We start from the raw sequence: 19,808 nt of genomic DNA on the forward strand, positions 1-19,808 counted from the left end.
CCTTAAAAAAATACGCTTCTCCAAGAGCAGGAGATATTGCGTGCACTCTACCAATACAGAATCCTGATTTTCTTCGTTGCCATCCACGTGGACTTAGATGCCAGAAAAATTGTGTAGGGAATTCTGAGTATGTTAGTTTACGTGCTTTATGATAAGTTCTGTTACATTCCATCTATAATTCGAACATTGAAGATGAAACAGTGTCTGTTTTTTCTAACACATTTTCAATGTCGTCATTTGTACCATAAATGACTTGTTGCTTACCAGGAAGGTGAAAAGGTAGTCTCATAACTGCCGGAACTCTGTAATGTACATCGTATGCAAAAATACGCCATGAAGCCTCACATGCTGACAGATATCGACAGTCATAGAACTCTTTAATCTCATCAATGTGTCGGTCTTCATTATTTTTACCCTCTCCACCGTTAGCGAAATACATAGTTGCTCGATCAGGCCCTTTGTTTATGTATTTGAAAAGATACTTGATAGACGACCCCTGATTACACCATTCAACATTTATGTGAGCCTGATATCTTTTTAAGAGTTTGATGTTGTATGGTACAACACTTCGGCTATCGAGCTTGATATCTGACTTTTGAACAAATGCACCATTATCACGTCTTCTGTATAATGGAAAGCCGTCTGTGTCTACTGAAGTTTCATCTTGAAAATTCTTCGGGAAGTTTTTGGTACACTTATTGTCTATAACACATGAGAAAGGTTTGTTATAATGCGCGCAAGGACCGTGCATCATTAACTCAGACACAAGGTTGTATAATTCTTGGTCTTCGTTTTTATTCGGTATCTCTCTGCACTGATATAAGGGTCAACATGCTCTACGTTTGGGAGTTTATCTTCTTTTTGCATAAATAAACAAAGATGGGCGTGAGGCAAACCACGTTTCTGAAACTCCACTGTATAAACGACTGCAAAAAAATACAAAAAGCAGTTTAGCATATAAATAAAGTTGTGGGTTATTAAGATGTATAGAATACCTACCTGCTTGAAGTTTACCAAGAACATGATTCTCTTTCAAGTCTTTAATCAATGAGTCAAGTTTAATTTTAAACATCCTGCATAATATGTCTGGTCTATCGTCTGCATTTAGAGTTGTGTCTTTTAGGAATCTTTGAACCTCGGCCCATTTAGGATTGCATGTAACCGTGATAAAGAAATCAGGATATCCATACCATTTACAAAGGGTCATAGCATCCAAATAATTTTGCATCATATACCGAGCTCCTCCTGTAAATGAAGAAGGTAATATGATGCGTTGGCCAACCTTTGAGACATCAGAACACCCCTTATTCTTTAGAGATTTTAGGTTCTCAAATGTTACGGACCTTAGTTCTTTTTGTTTTGTTCTTATAAAACACAACCTTTCACTTTCAATCATCGTAAAAGCGTCTACCAGTATCTGTTGTAGCAGTCTTCTTGAGTATAAAGTATGGGAGAACTGACCAACTCTATCTTGAAACATAAACGCAAACCATTCCCTCATTGTAGTATAAGGCCGTTTGTTACCATCATCATCTTCAACTCCTTTATGCTTGATTTTAGTTCAGTAACCGTCCTCAACATTAATACATATCAACGGGTACTGAAGAGGCATGTATAAAGGGTGTAGCTCATTAAGGTATTCTAGGTGTCCTTCTATTTTTCTCACGACAATATCACGTGGCTCATATGATTCCTCAATATCTCCTACAATTAATGCTGCAACTTCTGAAGTAGTAGGAAGGTTATAAGTCCGACCATCTTTTTCCCTGTTACATATAAGGCGTAGCTTTAGTTCTTTATCAGGGTGTTCATTACAAACATCTCTTGCCATTCTATAAATTTTGACTAAAACATTTTGGCGATCAAGCATTTCTTTCAGCCATGTAATAATCTTAGTATCCAGCCTCTTTTCGTCATTTGACATACTAACTTTGTTGTCACTGAAATAATTATAATAATTACTATTAATGTTGGTAAATAAATAAATAGGTAATAAAAATGATTAGACGATCATATGTGTTCCTCAAAACTTTTTGTCTATTCTCAATTTCGTTTTCCATGTCATATATGTATAGTTGTGAGAACTTGGGTTTCGTGCCATCGTTGGGTAGAAGACTGCCAATAGCATGATAATTTTGGCCGCTCAATTTGAACACATGCGGACCTTTCCCCTTATTAACAGAGTTGTCAATTTTTCCTCCCATGGAAGTAAAAGAAAACATCGAGTTATAACGTCGAATGTTCTTCAAGAAGAATATGCTTTTAGCGTCATTTGATTTAAATAATTCTTCATACTGAGGGTTCGATGTTTTTATTTGTGGTAACTCAACAGCCCCATATTGGCAACACAAATTTAAAACTTACTTTTGATTTCTTTCATTAACCTCTTCTGCCCTCATCGATCCATAGTTTAGCATGACATATCTCACACACAACTGACTGGTCTCATGATCTAAGTATTCTGTAGTTAATAAGCAACAACGTTAACAATTATTTTTAATCAGATTCGTAAATATGTAAAATCGTGTAGGAAGATTATGTAATTGTGCAAACCTTTAGAAACTCCTTTATATTTTTTATCGTCTTCTATAAAATGAATTCTTGTTCCCTCATAATCCATCTTTGCTCTCCTACTCATATGATTCTGTTTAGACACAGAGTTAATCCTTGGATGAGTGAAACTTGTTGATGATGATGCCATATTGGATAAGTAAGTCTGTTTTCCTCTCTTAGCATCCAAAATAATTTTCCGTCTCACACGATATACTTTTGTGGCTTGGGAGTAACTAAGTTTTCCTCTTTTTGCATTCAACAATAATTTCCTTAGAAAACGATTGGTTTTTGAGATAGTCTTCTTTACCGAATGGCCTAAAATAATATATATATGTTGTGTTAATAACCAATCTAAATATGAAATATGACATAAGTTACTCATTATTAAACCATTTGATTCATTAGAAAACAAATGTCATTAAAGAAAATTGAAAACGTCAAATACTGTATCAAATCCCAAATAACCAAACCAAAAGCAATAGAAAGTAAAATAGTTTTAAAAAAACATGAAGATCATTATTTCTCCTTTTTTGGGGTTAAGAGTTTGTTCTTGCCATAATTTTTAACGATAGCTTTTGAAGATCTTTTGGCTTTTGTAATAGGTTGCTGTGGTGGGTTATCAACATCATAAATAACTTGGAATTTTCTTTTGGAAGCTTCAGTATTCTTCTTGTCTTTGTTTACAACGGAAGTCTTTGAGGTACTTTGCACAAAAGAAGTGACATTGTCATCCACAACATTTGTAGAATCCTAGAAATTAAGTTTATCAATTTCAGCAAATTAAAAATTATAAATATGTGGTTATAATTTTTTTAATAGTTTATTCTTTAATGATTTACCTTTTCTGATAAGTTTTCAATAGGAAATTCAACAGACTCTTCATTTGAATATGAAGGTTGCTCCTGCCAAATTAAAAATAAAATTTTTAAAAATAACAAATATTAAATGCAAATAAATATAATAATATATTATCTACATATCTTATCAAAGTCAGCTCATGTTTTTCTTGTAGCTCAAATATAACAAATATTAAATGCAAATAAATATAATAATAATTATCTACGTATCATACCAAAGTTAGCTCATGTTTTTCTTGTAGCTCACTTATTATCTTAGGATCTTTGGTAAGTTTTAAAATATTGTAAGAAGATCTTTCATTATTTATGTTGTATTGCTGAATGTTGTTCTTCAAAGCATAAATATGATCCTCAATACCTTCTATCTCTTTAGGAATTATGTCTGCATCATCACCACTCTTCACATATATAAATAAAATATTCGTTTGTTAGGAATGTGTAATTATAGTTAATTGTAAAAAGTGAATCATATATTTAAATTATATTTTTTAAACTTCTTATAATGATATTTACCTCTACTAACTTCTTAAGAAGTTCCATGGCAGTAATTTTGAAGATCGGTAAAGCTTGTCCTTCCCATAAAGTTATCGCCAGTGAACCAGTTGAGTCTTGAACATCAAAAGGAACTCGGTACCTACATATTGATGATGAAATATGAATAATGTTATTATAAATAATATAACTATTTATATTAATAAAAGTTATCGTGTACGAACCTTGCAACTGCATCGACAATAGCTTCGTTGCATTTTTTACTTGGGCACTTATACTTCCCTCTAAACTGGTTCATTGATTTTTCCGCAACGATTTCTCCTTCATGACTTACCTTGTGTTCTTCCTTAAGTTGGCCAGTACATATTTTGCATGCAACATAGTACCAACTATTGTAATTAGATGATGATATGCTTCCACAAATTACTACTTTTTTTGGCTGAAAAAAATAAACAAAAAACATATTTTTGGTAAACTAATTTTCAAATTATATTAACAAATATAAACATAAGAAAAAGTTACTGTTTCGATATCTTCGACTTCTCCAACATTACAGAAGTCCGTCTCATTAACAAACTCTTCAAAATAGGGATCACGGACACTTAATGGAGATAGGAGACTGCTTGAAGATGTGTCAGAACCAATCATTTGAAGAAAACTATGGAAAAAGATTAAACTATTAGGTATAAAACATAAGATTTGTTAAAAAAATATGTGCAGTATTTTTAAAACTAAATATAACTGTTAACCTTTTTTTGAACTCCACAATATCAGGTATTTCTTCATTAATGATCAACTTTGTAATGTTAAGGGCATTAGAGATACCGGGTACTCCTGAAAAACAAAAATAATATTTTATTTGAATTCTACTAAGTTAGTTCAAAATAAATAGAAACATTCATAATCTATAACTGGTTTTGTTAGCTAACTGTCATAAGGTTTGTATGTAGCAAATTGTAAAATAACAACCACGGGAGCCTCTTCTGGATTGTTTTCAATGTAAGACTGAACATTTATAGCATATGAATCCCATAAAGTCATACCAATTTTGCTGCCACTGAAAGAAATATATAAAACCTTTTAATAGTTCCTACCTTATTAAAAAAACAAAAAAAATTTAACTCCTATAAAATGCGTTAGATATGCAAGTAAAAGAGCATGTACACATATGCATTTATAGAACCCATTTATTATTTAAGTTCTAAAAATTTAAAACTTTATAAGAATTTGCATAATATTACGTAGGTCCAATTAGCATGCAAGTAGTGAGACCAACGACCAACATACACCAATGATTTCACCTAATACCAATCCTAATGTTTTTAAACTATAAAACAAATATAGAAAACTTTAATTATAGCTATAAAGGAAATTGAATATTTAATAAACAGAAGTTCTTTTTATTGATTGCAATTGTGATATTGCAATCGATTAAAAACTCCACACACAAAGAGTCAAAGAACAAAACAGAATTAGATAAATGGTGTCAAGTAATGAATATGTAAGTAAATTAGAGTTGTTAACCACATATAATTTATTTTAACTAAAACACTTACTTGCTTCCATATACGTTGATTGGTAACTTTTTTGCAGGTTTTCCGTTTCTCTTTATGATATCGTGAACAAAGACGTCATCTTTAATAATTCCAATAACATCTGTATTTAATATTAAAAAAAAATAATATAGAGTATTACTATCAACACAATTTTGATACTAAATATAAATATAATATTAAAAAGTAATAAGTAAATGTACAAACCAATGTATGTATCAGCAAGGATTTTTTCAGAAAGCAAATCATCAATGGTTGTAAACTTGAATGCATTAAAAGTTCCACCAAATTCATCGCATAACTTTACATCAGTCTTTTTTGTGAAATTTAGTTTGTGAGAGTTTTCCACGTACTTGAATTTATCAGAATAACTTGCAAAATTTGCTTTTGAAATTTGATAGCAGCTGTATTCATTTATCTTTTTATCAAAACAACTTATGAACTTGTTCAATATTGAAGCATGAACTCTATTTCCCTGAAACAGAAAGACACATATTACATATATTTAGTAGAACATGTCAAGTAATAATCTAATTAAAATCATGTGTACACCTCTTTGTCTTCTAAGATTAAATCCATGGAAATAATGGCTAGAGGTCTGTCAGGTATTTGGTTTATCCACTTTCTTACAACCCTTACTAACAAAATTGATTTGTCGTTAGCATCACTTAAATCATTCAACATCTTCAAGTTTTTGGTATCCATGTTCCTATATAAGCATAAAATAAATAACAAATAATCAGTTTATAGCTTTAAGTCGTTTCAGGTGCACACACATGTATATAATATAAGATGATTCAAAAAGACTAATTATTTTCAGTTATGATGTGTTTAGGTTAGGTTTCAACTTAAACACAAACTTTAAGGTGTAGATTTTTTAAGGGTTTGCCATTTTGATTTCTGGCTTCGATCCCCTCAAAATTTGCATTAATTTTTTCAATCGATTTCTATTATCAAACTGAAAGTTTTATATTCCTTGAGCAAAGTAAAGTTGAAAGGGATGGAATAAATCTTTGCTTATGTCTTAGTTAATCAGCTGCAATAGTTATTCCATATTTTTAATAAACAAAAACATCATTAATTAAACAGCAACATGAATATGAGGATAATGAAGATGACAACTATGATGATGATGATGTTAATAACAGTGTTTTCGTTATGTCTTAATCTTCACGCATCTTCAAACACTGTTGGTACGTTAATTAAATAGAATTAAAAGTTTACAGGTGGGCACAAGATTTATATGATTAAATAACAAAAGACTTTATAGCTAAATCTAGGATTATCAATTATTATTATAAACACTAAAACCATGAAATCAGAATCATATAATGTTCATATCAGTTTTCAGTTTCACAATTACTATGTAATTGATCAAACCGAATGTTGTTCAAGTTGTTTAATTTAGATCTGGAATTAATTGTAGCTATCTACATGAATCTTTAAAACACTAAACATGAATCTTTAAAATACTAAAGATGAGAAAGTTTTCAATTGTTGTCTCAACCTTCTATAAACATATTTTTAAAAAACATAAAAACCATGTACCTTCAATGAAGATTAGCTTCAGATAATTTTGAATGAAAGAGAGTCAGAGAACAATAAATCACGTACCTATGAAGAGAGAAGAATTAATGTTTGCATATTTATCGACAAAGTTATTGGTGATAAGTTTAAAAAAATTTATGATATGTAACTTATCACCACTTATCATCAAATTCAAATACAAAATTTCTATAGATATAATTGACTGTATATTCAAATCCTATAAAATTGGATTTAAATATACTAAAAATCCTATTTTAGGTCTTATAGTAATATTATTTTTACTATTATTATTTTTATTATTATTATTATCATTATTATTATTATTAAAAAATCAATATCGTAATCAAATTCAAATACAAAATTTCTATTGATATAATTGACTGTATATTCAAATCCTATAAAATTGGATTTAAATATACTAAAAATCCTATTTTGGGTCTTATAGTAATATTATTATTACTATTACTATTATTATTATTATTATTATTAAAAAATCAATATCGTAGAATATATTACGCCAATTTACCCAAATCCAAGATTTCCTACAAAAGAGGAAGTGAAAGTCAACAAACTTATTTGACTTTGTTATGAATCTCTAAAATGCAACAATTGTTTTATTAGAACAGTGAAGTAAATATATATGAATATGTAGTCAAAACTCAAAAAGTTTTCTTAATAATGTGTTTAATATGATTATAAAACTATATTATTATAAAATTTTAAATAAACAGACTTAGATAATGTTTATGATAACACGAGTTAAAGTTTAATAAATATTTTAAGTTAACCAATAATAAAATGACAGACGGTTATTAAAACATATACACGCAGAGTTAAAGTTTAATAAATATTTTAAGTTAACTAATAATAAAATGACAGACGGTTATTAAAACATATACACGCAGCTCACCTGTGCCAAAACTGCAACCGCGAAATCATTGACTCATTCTTCGACATTATAGTCACACATGTTGATGTAATCCTAGAGTATAAGATATGCAATTATGTGTTTATGTTACACTTTTAATAAATAGTCATAAACCTTATCTCGGTGAGAAGTTTACCAGGACATATGGGGATTCATCACTGACTTCAAAGTCCGTAGGTGGTGGATCAAAATCTTCGGGGAATGCACCTGCAAAAATTTGTATGGATAAATGAAATCGTTAAATAAGGTTAATAATAATAAGGCTGCACTTTTGTATGTATTCAGTACTAATGAAATAATGAAACGCACCTGCTCTGCCTTATCAATTTCCATTGCAAACCTAGGTCATATCCGTCTTCGATCCTAAACGCAGCAGCAAAAGTTTCTTATTAAATCGACCATTATGGCCTCCATTTAACCTCTTTAAAAATACTTTTTGGTCACCAACTACAGCAGCTCGTTTAACTCATTAAATTGATAATTCTAACACCAAAACATCATAATTATATACAGTTTGACAGCAAACGCAGCAGCAAAAGTTTCTTATTTAATCAACACTTATGGCCTCAATTTAAGCTCTTTAATTATACTTTTCGGACAACAACTATAGCAGCTCGTATAACTCATTAAATTGGTATTTCTAAAACCAAAACAACATAATAATATACAACTTAACAACAAAAATGCAGCAGCATTTATGCTTATTCACTCAACTGTTACAGCCTCAATTTGAATCATCCTTGTCGGGTAGAGTATGTTTTTGGCATATGATTTCTTGAAATTCTTATTAGAGATGTTATACGTTTATTTAGTAATACTAGTAACTTTCATGATGTTAAAATATTTATTAACTTTTTACATCAATTAACCCTCAAGGAACAATCTTGCGAATGTATACAGAAACATCAACAATTTTTGAATAAACCACTTGATAATATGTATACATAAGCAACAACAATTAATTATATTTTAAGTCAATATTTTAACATTAAAAAACACAGGTATCAATTGTGAAGAAACGTGGATCGGCTCACTGGTAGACGATCAACTTTCCTCGGGTATGAGTATGCTATTTCACCGATGGTTCTCCGGAGTATGAGTTCTTCCACCTACAAAACGAGCAGCACCGTGAACTTACCCCTCAGAAAGGGACAAAGGGGTCCTCTTTGGGGTAACCCTCCGGTGTGAGAATAAGAGATTGTAGGAGAAGATAATAATAATCTGAGAGTGAGTAAGGAATTAGAATGTATTTTCTTGCTTACCTCCCCTTGTGGAGGTGGTGTGGTATTTATAGTGTTAGGGTTTCCAATGATTGGGCTCAGATCCCATTAGGGCCTTTTTGGCCTCCTCCTATTGCTTTGCGCCACGTGTCCTTAGGACACCTGGTGTTTTTTCATTGATTATTCTCTGACCCAGGCATTTTACCTGACCCATGTGCAATCACGTGGTAGCACATGGGTTTTGCTGAGTTGTCCACCTTTCATTAGCAGCTGTCAACATCAGCATATTCTTATTCCTTAAAGGATACCTTCTGGAAGGTTGTCTGACGAGCACAATCAAGGTTGTCCTTATCCTGATTTGGATAAGGACGAGGTTGATTATGTGCACGTGTGATATGCGCCTATCCTGAGGATGCGCGAAGTCTTCTCTTTATTCTCACGCGCAGATGTTTCATGCGCAGACGTGATATGCGCAAGCATATGTAATATGCGCCACGCGCAGATGTGATATGCGTGAGCATATATGATGCGTGAGCATGCGATATGCGCCACGCGCAGATGCGCCACGCGCAGATGTGATATGCGTGAGCATATATGGTGCGCGAGCATGTGATACGCGTGAGCATATGTGATGCGTGAGCATATATGATATGCGTGAGCATATGTGATGCGTGAGCATATGTGATATGCGCCGTGCGCATAGGTTTTGGCTTTGTGCCATCATGATATCTTGATTTCAAGCCTCTTGTCTATATCTTGTGGGTTGACCCGCCCCGCTCGATGTTAAGGCGGGTACATACCTCTTCAAATTGGTTTCATCATAATTGGCATACAGACACTGTACATACAAACATAAAAGTTTATTTTTCAGAAAATATGAAAATTATGAATAATAATAAGACCTAGAAGAACAGGTTCACCTGGTTGACTTGGTTAACATAACCAACATGGCAACATGAGATGGTGATAATCATCATTTAAGTGTAGTTTCTTTCCTGAATGACCATATCATAATTGGGGAGTTAATTAATATCATCAAATAACATTACGTTGACCCAATTAATTAACATACCTGGAACAATTGAACGAAACTGATCCCTAACTTTTGAAATTTAATTGAATTAAACTTGATACATACCTGGAACAATTGAACGGCGATACAGAGATTGTGAAGTTGTAGAGATCGGTTTTCTATATCTGCGAATCAGGCAAGCCGCTTGCGAGACAAAGGGGGCGGGTTAGGATGATCGATTTACGAATCAAGATGGTTGGAAAGTTGGGCATTAGATGAATTTAGAAAGAAACCATGAGAAGGCTTTATTACGAAATCAAGTAATATGAGGGTGGGGGTGCAATGTGAGCCTACACATATGTTATGGTAGGCAGGTAATTATATAGATGGTTATATATATATATATATATATATATATATATATATATATAATGGATCGTGTTTAGGTTCACATGAATACCATTTAGTGTGAATAGTTTTAACAAGTCAACATGTCAATATGTTTATTTAAGCATGTCGACCCACAAACCCGATTATACCATCTTTCAAAGTTTACCTACCCGATTAACATTTTTCCAAATTCATTATTACACCGTAACCATTTGACATGTTTATGTAAGGGAGTTAAACAATCGCTAATGAGTTCCATGATCTTAAATTTTTGTGAGTGAATTAAGGTTGATGTCTTTGATGCACTAAACAATTCAACCAATCAGCTCAACCGACCCGATTCAGTAGGGGTGCGCATGAGCATGGTCTTACCTGTCAAATCCACAAGACACGTCAAACCCAATGTTTTGAAAATGGGATTATACCGGCCAGTAATACCAGTTATACCGATTGTCGCTCACTAGCTTGGTACATTTTAGCTCGATAAATTGGGCAGACGGTTTATAGTTTGAACCGCCAGAATTGCCAATAATACAAGTTCGTACCCGTTTAAGTCCAAGGTAAATTTTTGGGTTTAGACTTCATGCCAAGGACTTTTAGCGGCTCATCCACGAACCATTTACCTCTCTATTTTAAGTTTTAATCTAGCGGTGTTCAATCTTACTTTTTTTTATTAGTTTTTGATTTTGGATTATTTTTATATAATAGAATCATCAACTTTTTGATTAATTTTGAGTTGAAGTATTTATACGGAATTATATGGTTACTAGTCAACCTTGTTACGATACAACCCACTACATGCAACTGGTTGTACTATTTCTAAGCCCAACCCAATACAATTTAAAATCCAGCTTTTCAAACATTGGTCAAACCTCAACCGATCATACCCGCTTACTTAGAATACAATATGGTTGACTCTCGAATCCTACGAATACCAAAAATTCAGCGGTCTACAAAAATTCCAAATAAAACTACACAAATCGGTTCCAATACAAACAAACGATACTAGAACCCGTATTAAATATTAACATAAGGGGTTAATTTCCGGGTATAGCATTTATCATTAACCGGGTTCGCATCCAGATCGATTTTAAGGGGTAACACCCATTTGATCACCCCTACTAGATAAATGCTAGTACGTTTTAAAAGAAGGAATTTAATGTAAAAAAATAAACGCACCACTTGTCTTCTCTTCTCTCTCCCCTCATTTTATTATTATTATTATTATTATTATTATTATTGTGCCAAGAACGAACTTGATCCCACAGATTATTAATTAAGACGCAGACGCGCCTTTTCTACTTGATTCATCCAACTCTTCTTGTAAGTTTATCATATCTTTTCATTCACTTTTGATTCTCTTAACATCTTTCATTTTTGCTCAAAGATGTGTCGATTTTGCAATATTCGATCTGGGTTTTGTGGCTACTTGATTGTTATTCTTCAAGAATTTTCTGATTTCTGTGACCTTCTTACATGTAATTGTTTAATATTTTTTTAAGGATTAGATCTATTATAATCGAAACCTTAAGCTCAAATTGATATATTTCATCATCAAGTTTCATATTTTGCTGCACACAAGTATTCATTTCTTGAAAATTAGAAAAATAAAAATACAATCTTTTAGGATTGGTTAGTCCGAATTCCTGTTTATATGAATGAATCTCTTCATAATTATTTCAGTGAAATAGTACTTACTACTTATTGTGTTCTTGATTAATAAAATAAGTCTATACGACTAATTCATACAATATTATTAACATTCTTGATTTTAACAATTTTTTACTTCAAAAATAATAATCAATTAGTTAAGTTTACCTCTTTTTATGATTATGTATGTGTAGTTTGCTACCAAAAGATATACAATACACATGGATAAAGAAATCGATTGATCTTACTTTTTGCCACGGATCTACATTGAGATCTTTAGATTCAATGAAAATGAACCACCGTATGTGTCAACTGTCATGTGCTAGTCAAAGTTTGTCAAGAACCTCTGTTATATGAAAAATTAACTTTTCTGTGTAACTATGAGTCTACGTGTGCTTGGATTGTAGAAACTGAATTATTGACAAGTGATCATTAAGGATGGAAAGTATTCATTCAAGATTTCAAGGTTTTACTTTCGGCTTTTCAATCGTGTCAATGTGATTTTGGTATGGATACTGAAACGTATGAATAGGTTTAAATCTTCATTTATTTTTGAGATTTGTAGTTTTCATGTGTTTATAGAAGTTTTATATAATGTGCCACTCAAGTATCAAATATTTTGTGCATAACTTCTGCCTATGTTATGTTGAGTGATGAAAATCATGATTATTAATGAAGTAATGATTAAAATGAGAAAAAATTATGAAAGTAGCCATTTTCTCAGTGTGTTATAACTCATACGTGTGAGCATGCTATAACAATTTCACATGTATAGCTGTGAGATATGCGATGTTATAGACGTGTGCCAATAAATTTGTTGTTCCGTATACCTATAATAAATGCTATGTTAATCAGATCCTCGTATCTCATTGGTTAGCTTGAAAGAAATACATTTTTGTTGAGACATTTGGAACAAACGGCTGCCTCCATGTCTATTAAGAAAAAATCCAAGATTATTAGCTCTCCCTTTTATCTATATCCTTTGCTGTAGACGTTTGAACTCAATGCATTGGTTGTTGTATGCATGTTATACCTCTTTTATTATAAAAACGTGGTTGTACGTACTATGGCATCTTTTGTACACGCGTTATAGATTTTTGTACATCAGTATGGGCATACTCAACGCATTCGTTACATGATTTTAGGTTTTGGATGGGGCTGTAATATGTAAACGAGATGGGCTAAGCCTGAGCTCGACTCGTTCATAATCTATTATGTAATCTATATACATTTATAATATTATATATATATATATATTTTATTATAACTTTATACATAAAAAAAATATGTTTTAGTATTTTGATCAATTTTTTTGTATAATAATAGTTATTATATTTAATGTGTTATATAATAGGCTTGTTTTAACCAAAGTTTTATATATAAATAATAGGCTTGTTTTTGGCTCGCTAGCCAGCTCGAGCTGGATAAGTGACGCTCGGGCTTGCTTGATAAACAAGCTTATTTTTAGGCTCGCGCTCTTATAGGCTTGGCTCTATTCAAGCTTTTAGCGAGCTAATCTTGAGTAGCTCACGAGCGGCTTGGCCCATTTACACCTTTAGTTTTTGTCTTTTATTAAATGCTACACGGATCAGACTCGATTATCTAAATTTTGTACTTGCGCAACTCACGACTTATGTACTTTATCGGATTAAGAAAATGATACTTGAGTAAAAGTATATGACTGTAAAAGCGCGTATCTTATGGCGGCTATTTGTGTAAACTTTTACTAACATGGTCATAATGGTATAGCACACTAAAAATTGTCTACTTTCGTGATTCTCTTACATTAAAGGTATATAACTATTGTTACTTCATACAGTTCATACAATTTTTTTTATCAGTTTTAACTTTCGTTAGTATCCATTTCTCTTCTTCTTTTCTTTTTGTCATGTTTACTAATAATCATAAGTTGGTTATTGATTCAGGAAAGTATCTGATTAACCTTTGGTGACAAAAACTTACAGAAAAATCTTTTAAATCTTCATCAAGTCCGTCCAAAAATACAAAAAATGTCGATGTTTAACGAAATGGGATTCTGCGGAAGCTTTGATTTTCTATCCGCCCCTCCGTTTGAACCCAAGGCTGCAACTGTAGAACCACCCGTGGACGACGATTACAATGACAGTGACGATGATGTGGACATTGACATTGATGAGCTGGAAAGGCGGATGTGGCGTGACAAAATGCGTTTAAGACGACTCAAAGAGCAAATTAAACACAAAGAAAACATTAATGACATTGGAAAACCGAAACAATCCCAAGAACAAGCGAGGCGAAAAAAAATGTCGCGCGCACAAGACGGGATCTTGAAATACATGCTTAAAATGATGGAAGTTTGTAAAGCCCAAGGGTTCGTTTACGGGATCATTCCCGAAAACGGTAAGCCCGTGAGCGGTGCTTCCGATAATCTCCGGGAATGGTGGAAAGAAAAGGTCCGGTTTGACCGAAACGGGCCCGCTGCTATTTCAAAATATCACGTTGAGCACTCGGTTTCTGGGGAAACTGAAAGTGTCAAACCTGTATCGACTCCTCATACTTTACAAGAGCTTCAAGACACGACACTCGGCACACTTTTGTCGGCTTTGATGCAGCATTGTAACCCGCCGCAGCGGCGGTTCCCACTTGAAAAGGGTGTTCCGCCGCCGTGGTGGCCTACCGGTGATGAGGAGTGGTGGGTGGGGTCGGGGATGGCGAGAGAACCGGGTCCGCCACTGTATAAGAAACCACATGATTTGAAAAAGGCGTGGAAAGTCAACGTGTTGACCGCGGTTATTAAGCATATGTCTCCTAATATTGATAAGATACGAAAGCTCGTTCGCCAGTCGAAGTGTTTACAGGATAAGATGACAGCTAAGGAAAGTGCCACTTGGCTGGCGGTTATTAACCAAGAGGAAGCACTTTGTCGGGTTTTGTATCCCGACGCCTGCCCACCAGCTGGTGGCGGTTCGTATCTCGTTAACGATGTCGGTGATTATGATGTTGATGGCGCGTTTGATGAACCGATTGTTGAACTGGAAGACTGCAAGGTGGAAGGTTTTTTCGGGTTAGGGGTGGCAGGACCCGCTCCTGCTGTTAAAGTCAAAGGGGAGGTTGTTGACTCGATGATGGCCGAGAATATTATGATGAAACGAAAGCAACCACCGGTTATGATGGAACCGAAGACGTACACGTGTGAGTATTCTCAGTGCCCGTATAACGATGCTTGTGTTGGGTTTCATGACAGGTCAGCAAGAAACAACCACCAGATGAGTTGTGCTTACCGCCCAACTGGCGGAACCCTAAACTTTCAGATGAATAATATTGAGAAAGCACCAGTGTTTGGTATGGTTACGTATGGTCAAACTCAGCTTGGTGCAGTTCCTCCACCTGCTAACCACATCACAACACCGCCGCTGCTGCCACAGACGTATGGCGGCACTGGTGGTGGCATTGCAGAACTTGGGCTGCCTGAAGATGGCCAAAGATTGATTTCTGATCTCATGGCATTCTATGATGCAAATATTCAAGAACCAAACAAAAGCTTTAAATGCGGGAATCTGGATCCGATTCATCTTGATGACGGTTTTTGGCCATGTGATTCTGGGTTTGATTCGGGCAGCAACGCGAATGTAAATGACAATAATACCCTCGACTTCATGGAGTCGGTTTGGTACATTTGAAGATGAATGTGGGATGTGAAGGCGTGAAACTTCCTCCGAACTCAAATGATTACTATGTTGTTATGGGTTGTTTGTACTATAAAGCAAACATTTGAATGATATTATATGTTATGCTATGCTATGTATGTGTGGATCATCATAAGTGTATCTGCGTTATGTGATTAGTACAATTTGTGTGGATCTAACAACCTAGGGCGTAATGTATGGTATGGTGTTCTATGTAATATATACGGGGCATGTTTGGATTGAGTAGTGTTCAAATTTAATTCTAAACATGCCCATAGACAACGGGGAAAATGTAAATTGGTGCGGTCATAATAAAGCTAAAGGTATTTTAATATTCAAGCTTCTCTTTACAATTTTTTTTAAAAAAAAATGGTTATAGGATAGTTGAGAGTGGTGTTGCTTGTGATTAAGGTGTTTTAGAGTAATTAAAAGTGTAAATGATATTGGTAGACTTGGGGTACCTAAGAGTACCTTAACCCCACCCCACCCCACCCCACCCCACCATGAATTCATTTCGTCATTTTTCTTCAATTCTTTTCCTTTTGACCCATAACGCAAACCAGTCTGGAATCGATTGTCATGAACTGTTTGTGACAAAAAAAAACCCGTAGGTTTGGGACCAGTATGAAGTTTTTTAAGAGGAACTGGTTTGGAATTGCCGGTTGCTAGGAACTGGTTTATAGTCATTTGTAAAAACTAGTCATTGGAAAACAACTTTATAGCCATTATATGACTGTTTTAAATTGTTTTTTTACCCATTTTGGACAATTTTACCCCCATATGTTAGTATAAACAAGGATATCTTGGTTAGACACAACACTCAAATACGAAAAACACGCAAAAAATGCAAGAAAACTACACTGTTCTCGAAAGTTTTTAACCACTATGGAAACAAATATTGGGCAATCGCAATCATCTATTTATGTTGGTGCATCCTACAACGAATCTTCCGTTGCGAGGATTATAACGAAAAACAAGAACTTAAACCTTTTTCAGCATTTCGATGTATGTGAGATGCCAAGTGGTTCGAACGTACTCGATGCAAGAAATGTGGTAAGTTTTTCCGATCGTGTCAAACTCTACTATGAGAAAGCATGTAACAAAACATTGCTCGGCATTGAAAAGTACTCCCGCTCAAGGTCAATCATCAATAGCATGCCATGGTAATGTTTTGGACTTTGTCATAAATATGATCCGGGATCAACTTGCAAAGTTTGTGATTCAAGATGGTTTGTCGTTCAACCACTTCGACAACCCTCGTTTGACAAAAATGATTTAAGATACTTTCTAGCCACTTTACCAATACGTAGCTCATTCTACATTTATGCTTGGAAGCGTTTTAAAAAAATATAAACTACTACAAAAAAGAGCATTTTAAAATGATTAACTAAGGTTTTAGAAACGGTCTCGAAACCGTTATATATGTTGCGTTGCAAAAGATGAAATCTGATAATTGAAACGGTTCAACAACTAGTGTATTATATCTGAACGATAGTTAACAATGTTACTAAAATTTTACAATGAGCCTCTAAACGGTGTTTATCTTTGTAACTTGCAACGTTAACAAACCATTGTTTACTAACTATATACAACAGATCATTGACGTTGCTTAAAAGGAATTTAGAACGAGAAACTAACTGGTGCTTAAAAATTTCAACAACGGGCTAAAATCCGTGTTAATACCTGTTGTGGGTAGAAATTTCAAGAATCCTGACAGGTAGAATCCTCAAGAGCATCCTCGCAGTGTACCAGGATCACAGACATACATACATATAGGATCCTCAGTAAGTTTTGTTAATAATTATCATTATTCTTCCACTCTTGATTTGGTCTTACAGGGAAAGGTCAACAATTAATGTCTACCTGAAGACTCGGTTGAACATTGAAGATTATCGACGTTGGAGAGAGTTACAACTCGTTTATGACAAGAATATGCAATCTGTAACCGCTTCCTGACCCTCTCCGGAGCATTTAATGCTCATCATTGACAAACATTGTCATGTTATCTTTATTGTAATTATAAATAAAAGCTGTATTGATCGTAATAGGACACATACACACACCCGTATACACTCTTTTGTACTCATAGCAGCGATCAAGCACTTCCAACACTTGTATTCACCCATTTTTACTTAATAATATTAAGGAAGGAGAGTTTTCCATTCCCGAGGTTTTTTGCCAGAGTTCTTCAAAGGATCACAAGCTTTTTCCTCGCTAAAAATCGTTGTGTCACTTGCAACTTTACTTATCATTTGTTTACATATTCAAGCATCCCACCTCATAATCTAAGTTTGGATACTTGATTATCCTCATGTAATTTTTGACCTAAATAGTTTGGCGCCCACCGTGGGGCAAATGGTGTTTTACATATTCAAATTCCAGTTTCTGTGATCATTTACTACCCTTTAATCATCACCAATGGCATCTCAGTTGAAGAATCATCATCTTCCAGCAAGTCGACTCAACCCTTTGACTAAATCCGTGAGTGTGGGTTTGAACCAGTCTTCACCCTTGATGCCACCACCTCTGAGAAGGTCAGATAACACCGTAAAGAATACATATACCGGTATTCCACCTACTCGGTCTGAGGATCCCATCATGGCTTCTAACAATGAGACCATCTCCTTGTTCAACCGAGTCCGAAAGCAAATTACAGAGCAACAACAGACCAATAAAAAGTTCTTGGAAGAGATCCAGAAGTTGAAGTCAGAGAAAGTTAGAGTGGCGAAGCCAGTGGTTATCCAACAGCCTAGGATGATGACCTTTGAAGCTTCAGTATCTAGGGGCAAAGGCAATGAAGACTTTAGCGCATCAAATCCCGAGGGAAAGGCATTGAGGATTTTATTCCTTCGAATCCTCTACCCAAAGTTCAGAATCACAAATCACCTGCCAAGATAACAGCAACAAAGATCCCCGAAAGGATCCCAGGATCATTGCATATAGATCCCAATACCGGTAACACCAATCAAGATCCTATTTTAATTACTAACAATGCTGGATATGTGCATGATAAAAGGATGAGTCATACAATGGCTAAAGAGCTACGGAAGCTGAAGAAAATGATCTCCAGCATACCCGACATAGTTCAACATATACCGAAAGTGACTAATGCGAGCACGAAGGTTTCAAGATTTGCTTCACCAATATGTGATGCTGAAATCCCGAAACGCTTCCAATTGGCTCGTGTATGACTGGGTAATAACTTTTCTGCCTATCATTCGGAGAGATGTATATGGAGACATGCACATTTCTTCTAAATGACTCTCCACAGTAAGTTTAGGTATTTAGTTTATATTACTTCAACTTTTACGCATCATGGAAAGCTACCATGCAAGTCAATGAGTGTTCTAGAGCCTTTTAATCCTAGTAACTTCACCCGTTAGGCACACAAAATCAATTTTCCTATCATTTTCCAAAGGCTTTGCTATTCAAAAGGGGGTTGCGGCGCAGCTTGTTGCCCGTTTGCCCGCCACTTTATTGTAAACGTTTTGAAGCCAAATTACTATATATATATATATATATATATATATATATATATATCTATTTGTTAGGTATTAAAAAAAATTTCATTTGAAAATATTTAAAGCTTCAAACAAGCTCTTAACTGAATAATCATATCAGTTCCCAGAGAATTACAGAAGACAGTTTAAAACTCAGTCGCCCTAGTCACTCTCAGTTTTCAGGTAAGTGGCTATCACGTATATCCACAAGTAGGTAACAGGACCAAACACATATATAAATACATGTCCCTCAAACTTAGAACAACCGACATAATTTTAAGCGAGAGAATTAAAAACAAAAACACATCACAATCACCCAAGATGCTTTCAATCTTTAGGTGAATGGCTATCCTGCAAGTCTACAAGCAGATGACAGGACCAGACATATACAAGTATATGTCCTTCAAAATTGAGCAACCGACATAATTTTAAGCGAAAGT

At 34.2% G+C, this 19,808-nt stretch overlaps 3 protein-coding genes and 1 pseudogene across 5 annotated transcripts; 1 reads left to right on the forward strand and 3 right to left on the reverse strand.

Moving 5' to 3' along the window:
• Nucleotides 1-172: 172 nt before the first annotated feature.
• LOC143623726 (uncharacterized) lies at nucleotides 173-1,501 on the reverse strand. The gene is made up of 3 exons (XM_077094566.1): nucleotides 1,000-1,501; nucleotides 816-926; nucleotides 173-702 (listed from the first exon to the last, which is right to left on the reverse strand). Exons 1-3 carry the CDS (start codon nucleotides 1,499-1,501, stop codon nucleotides 173-175), a joined length of 1,143 nt encoding a protein of 380 aa, XP_076950681.1.
• A 1,568-nt stretch (nucleotides 1,502-3,069) lies between these two features.
• Nucleotides 3,070-4,953, reverse strand: LOC143623727 (replication protein A 70 kDa DNA-binding subunit C-like). Its single transcript, XM_077094567.1, has 8 exons — nucleotides 4,832-4,953; nucleotides 4,652-4,736; nucleotides 4,425-4,560; nucleotides 4,127-4,341; nucleotides 3,924-4,044; nucleotides 3,626-3,808; nucleotides 3,393-3,455; nucleotides 3,070-3,303 (listed from the first exon to the last, which is right to left on the reverse strand). Exons 1-8 carry the CDS (start codon nucleotides 4,941-4,943, stop codon nucleotides 3,070-3,072), a joined length of 1,149 nt encoding a protein of 382 aa, XP_076950682.1. The 5' UTR covers nucleotides 4,944-4,953.
• A 311-nt stretch (nucleotides 4,954-5,264) lies between these two features.
• LOC143623699 (uncharacterized) lies at nucleotides 5,265-6,290 on the reverse strand. Its single transcript, XM_077094542.1, has 3 exons — nucleotides 6,008-6,290; nucleotides 5,663-5,930; nucleotides 5,265-5,558 (listed from the first exon to the last, which is right to left on the reverse strand). Exons 1-3 carry the CDS (start codon nucleotides 6,158-6,160, stop codon nucleotides 5,455-5,457), a joined length of 525 nt encoding a protein of 174 aa, XP_076950657.1. The 5' UTR covers nucleotides 6,161-6,290; the 3' UTR covers nucleotides 5,265-5,454.
• A 5,547-nt stretch (nucleotides 6,291-11,837) lies between these two features.
• Nucleotides 11,838-16,052, forward strand: LOC143623737 (protein ETHYLENE INSENSITIVE 3 pseudogene; annotated as a pseudogene). Of its 2 annotated transcripts, none has more exons than XR_013151952.1 (2): nucleotides 11,838-11,880; nucleotides 14,129-16,052. The product of XR_013151952.1 is annotated as a protein ETHYLENE INSENSITIVE 3 pseudogene, transcript variant X1 (transcript). The 2 variants fall into 2 exon arrangements; XR_013151953.1 differs by having other exon boundaries at nucleotides 14,168-16,052.
• The last annotated feature ends 3,756 nt before the right edge of the window (nucleotides 16,053-19,808 follow it).

The sequence above is a fragment of the Bidens hawaiensis genome, unplaced genomic scaffold (assembly GCF_021521415.1).
Source record: "Bidens hawaiensis isolate Kalapana, Puna unplaced genomic scaffold, B.hawaiensis_p1.1 tig00003536_1, whole genome shotgun sequence".
Classification (NCBI taxonomy): Eukaryota; Viridiplantae; Streptophyta; class Magnoliopsida; order Asterales; family Asteraceae; genus Bidens; species Bidens hawaiensis.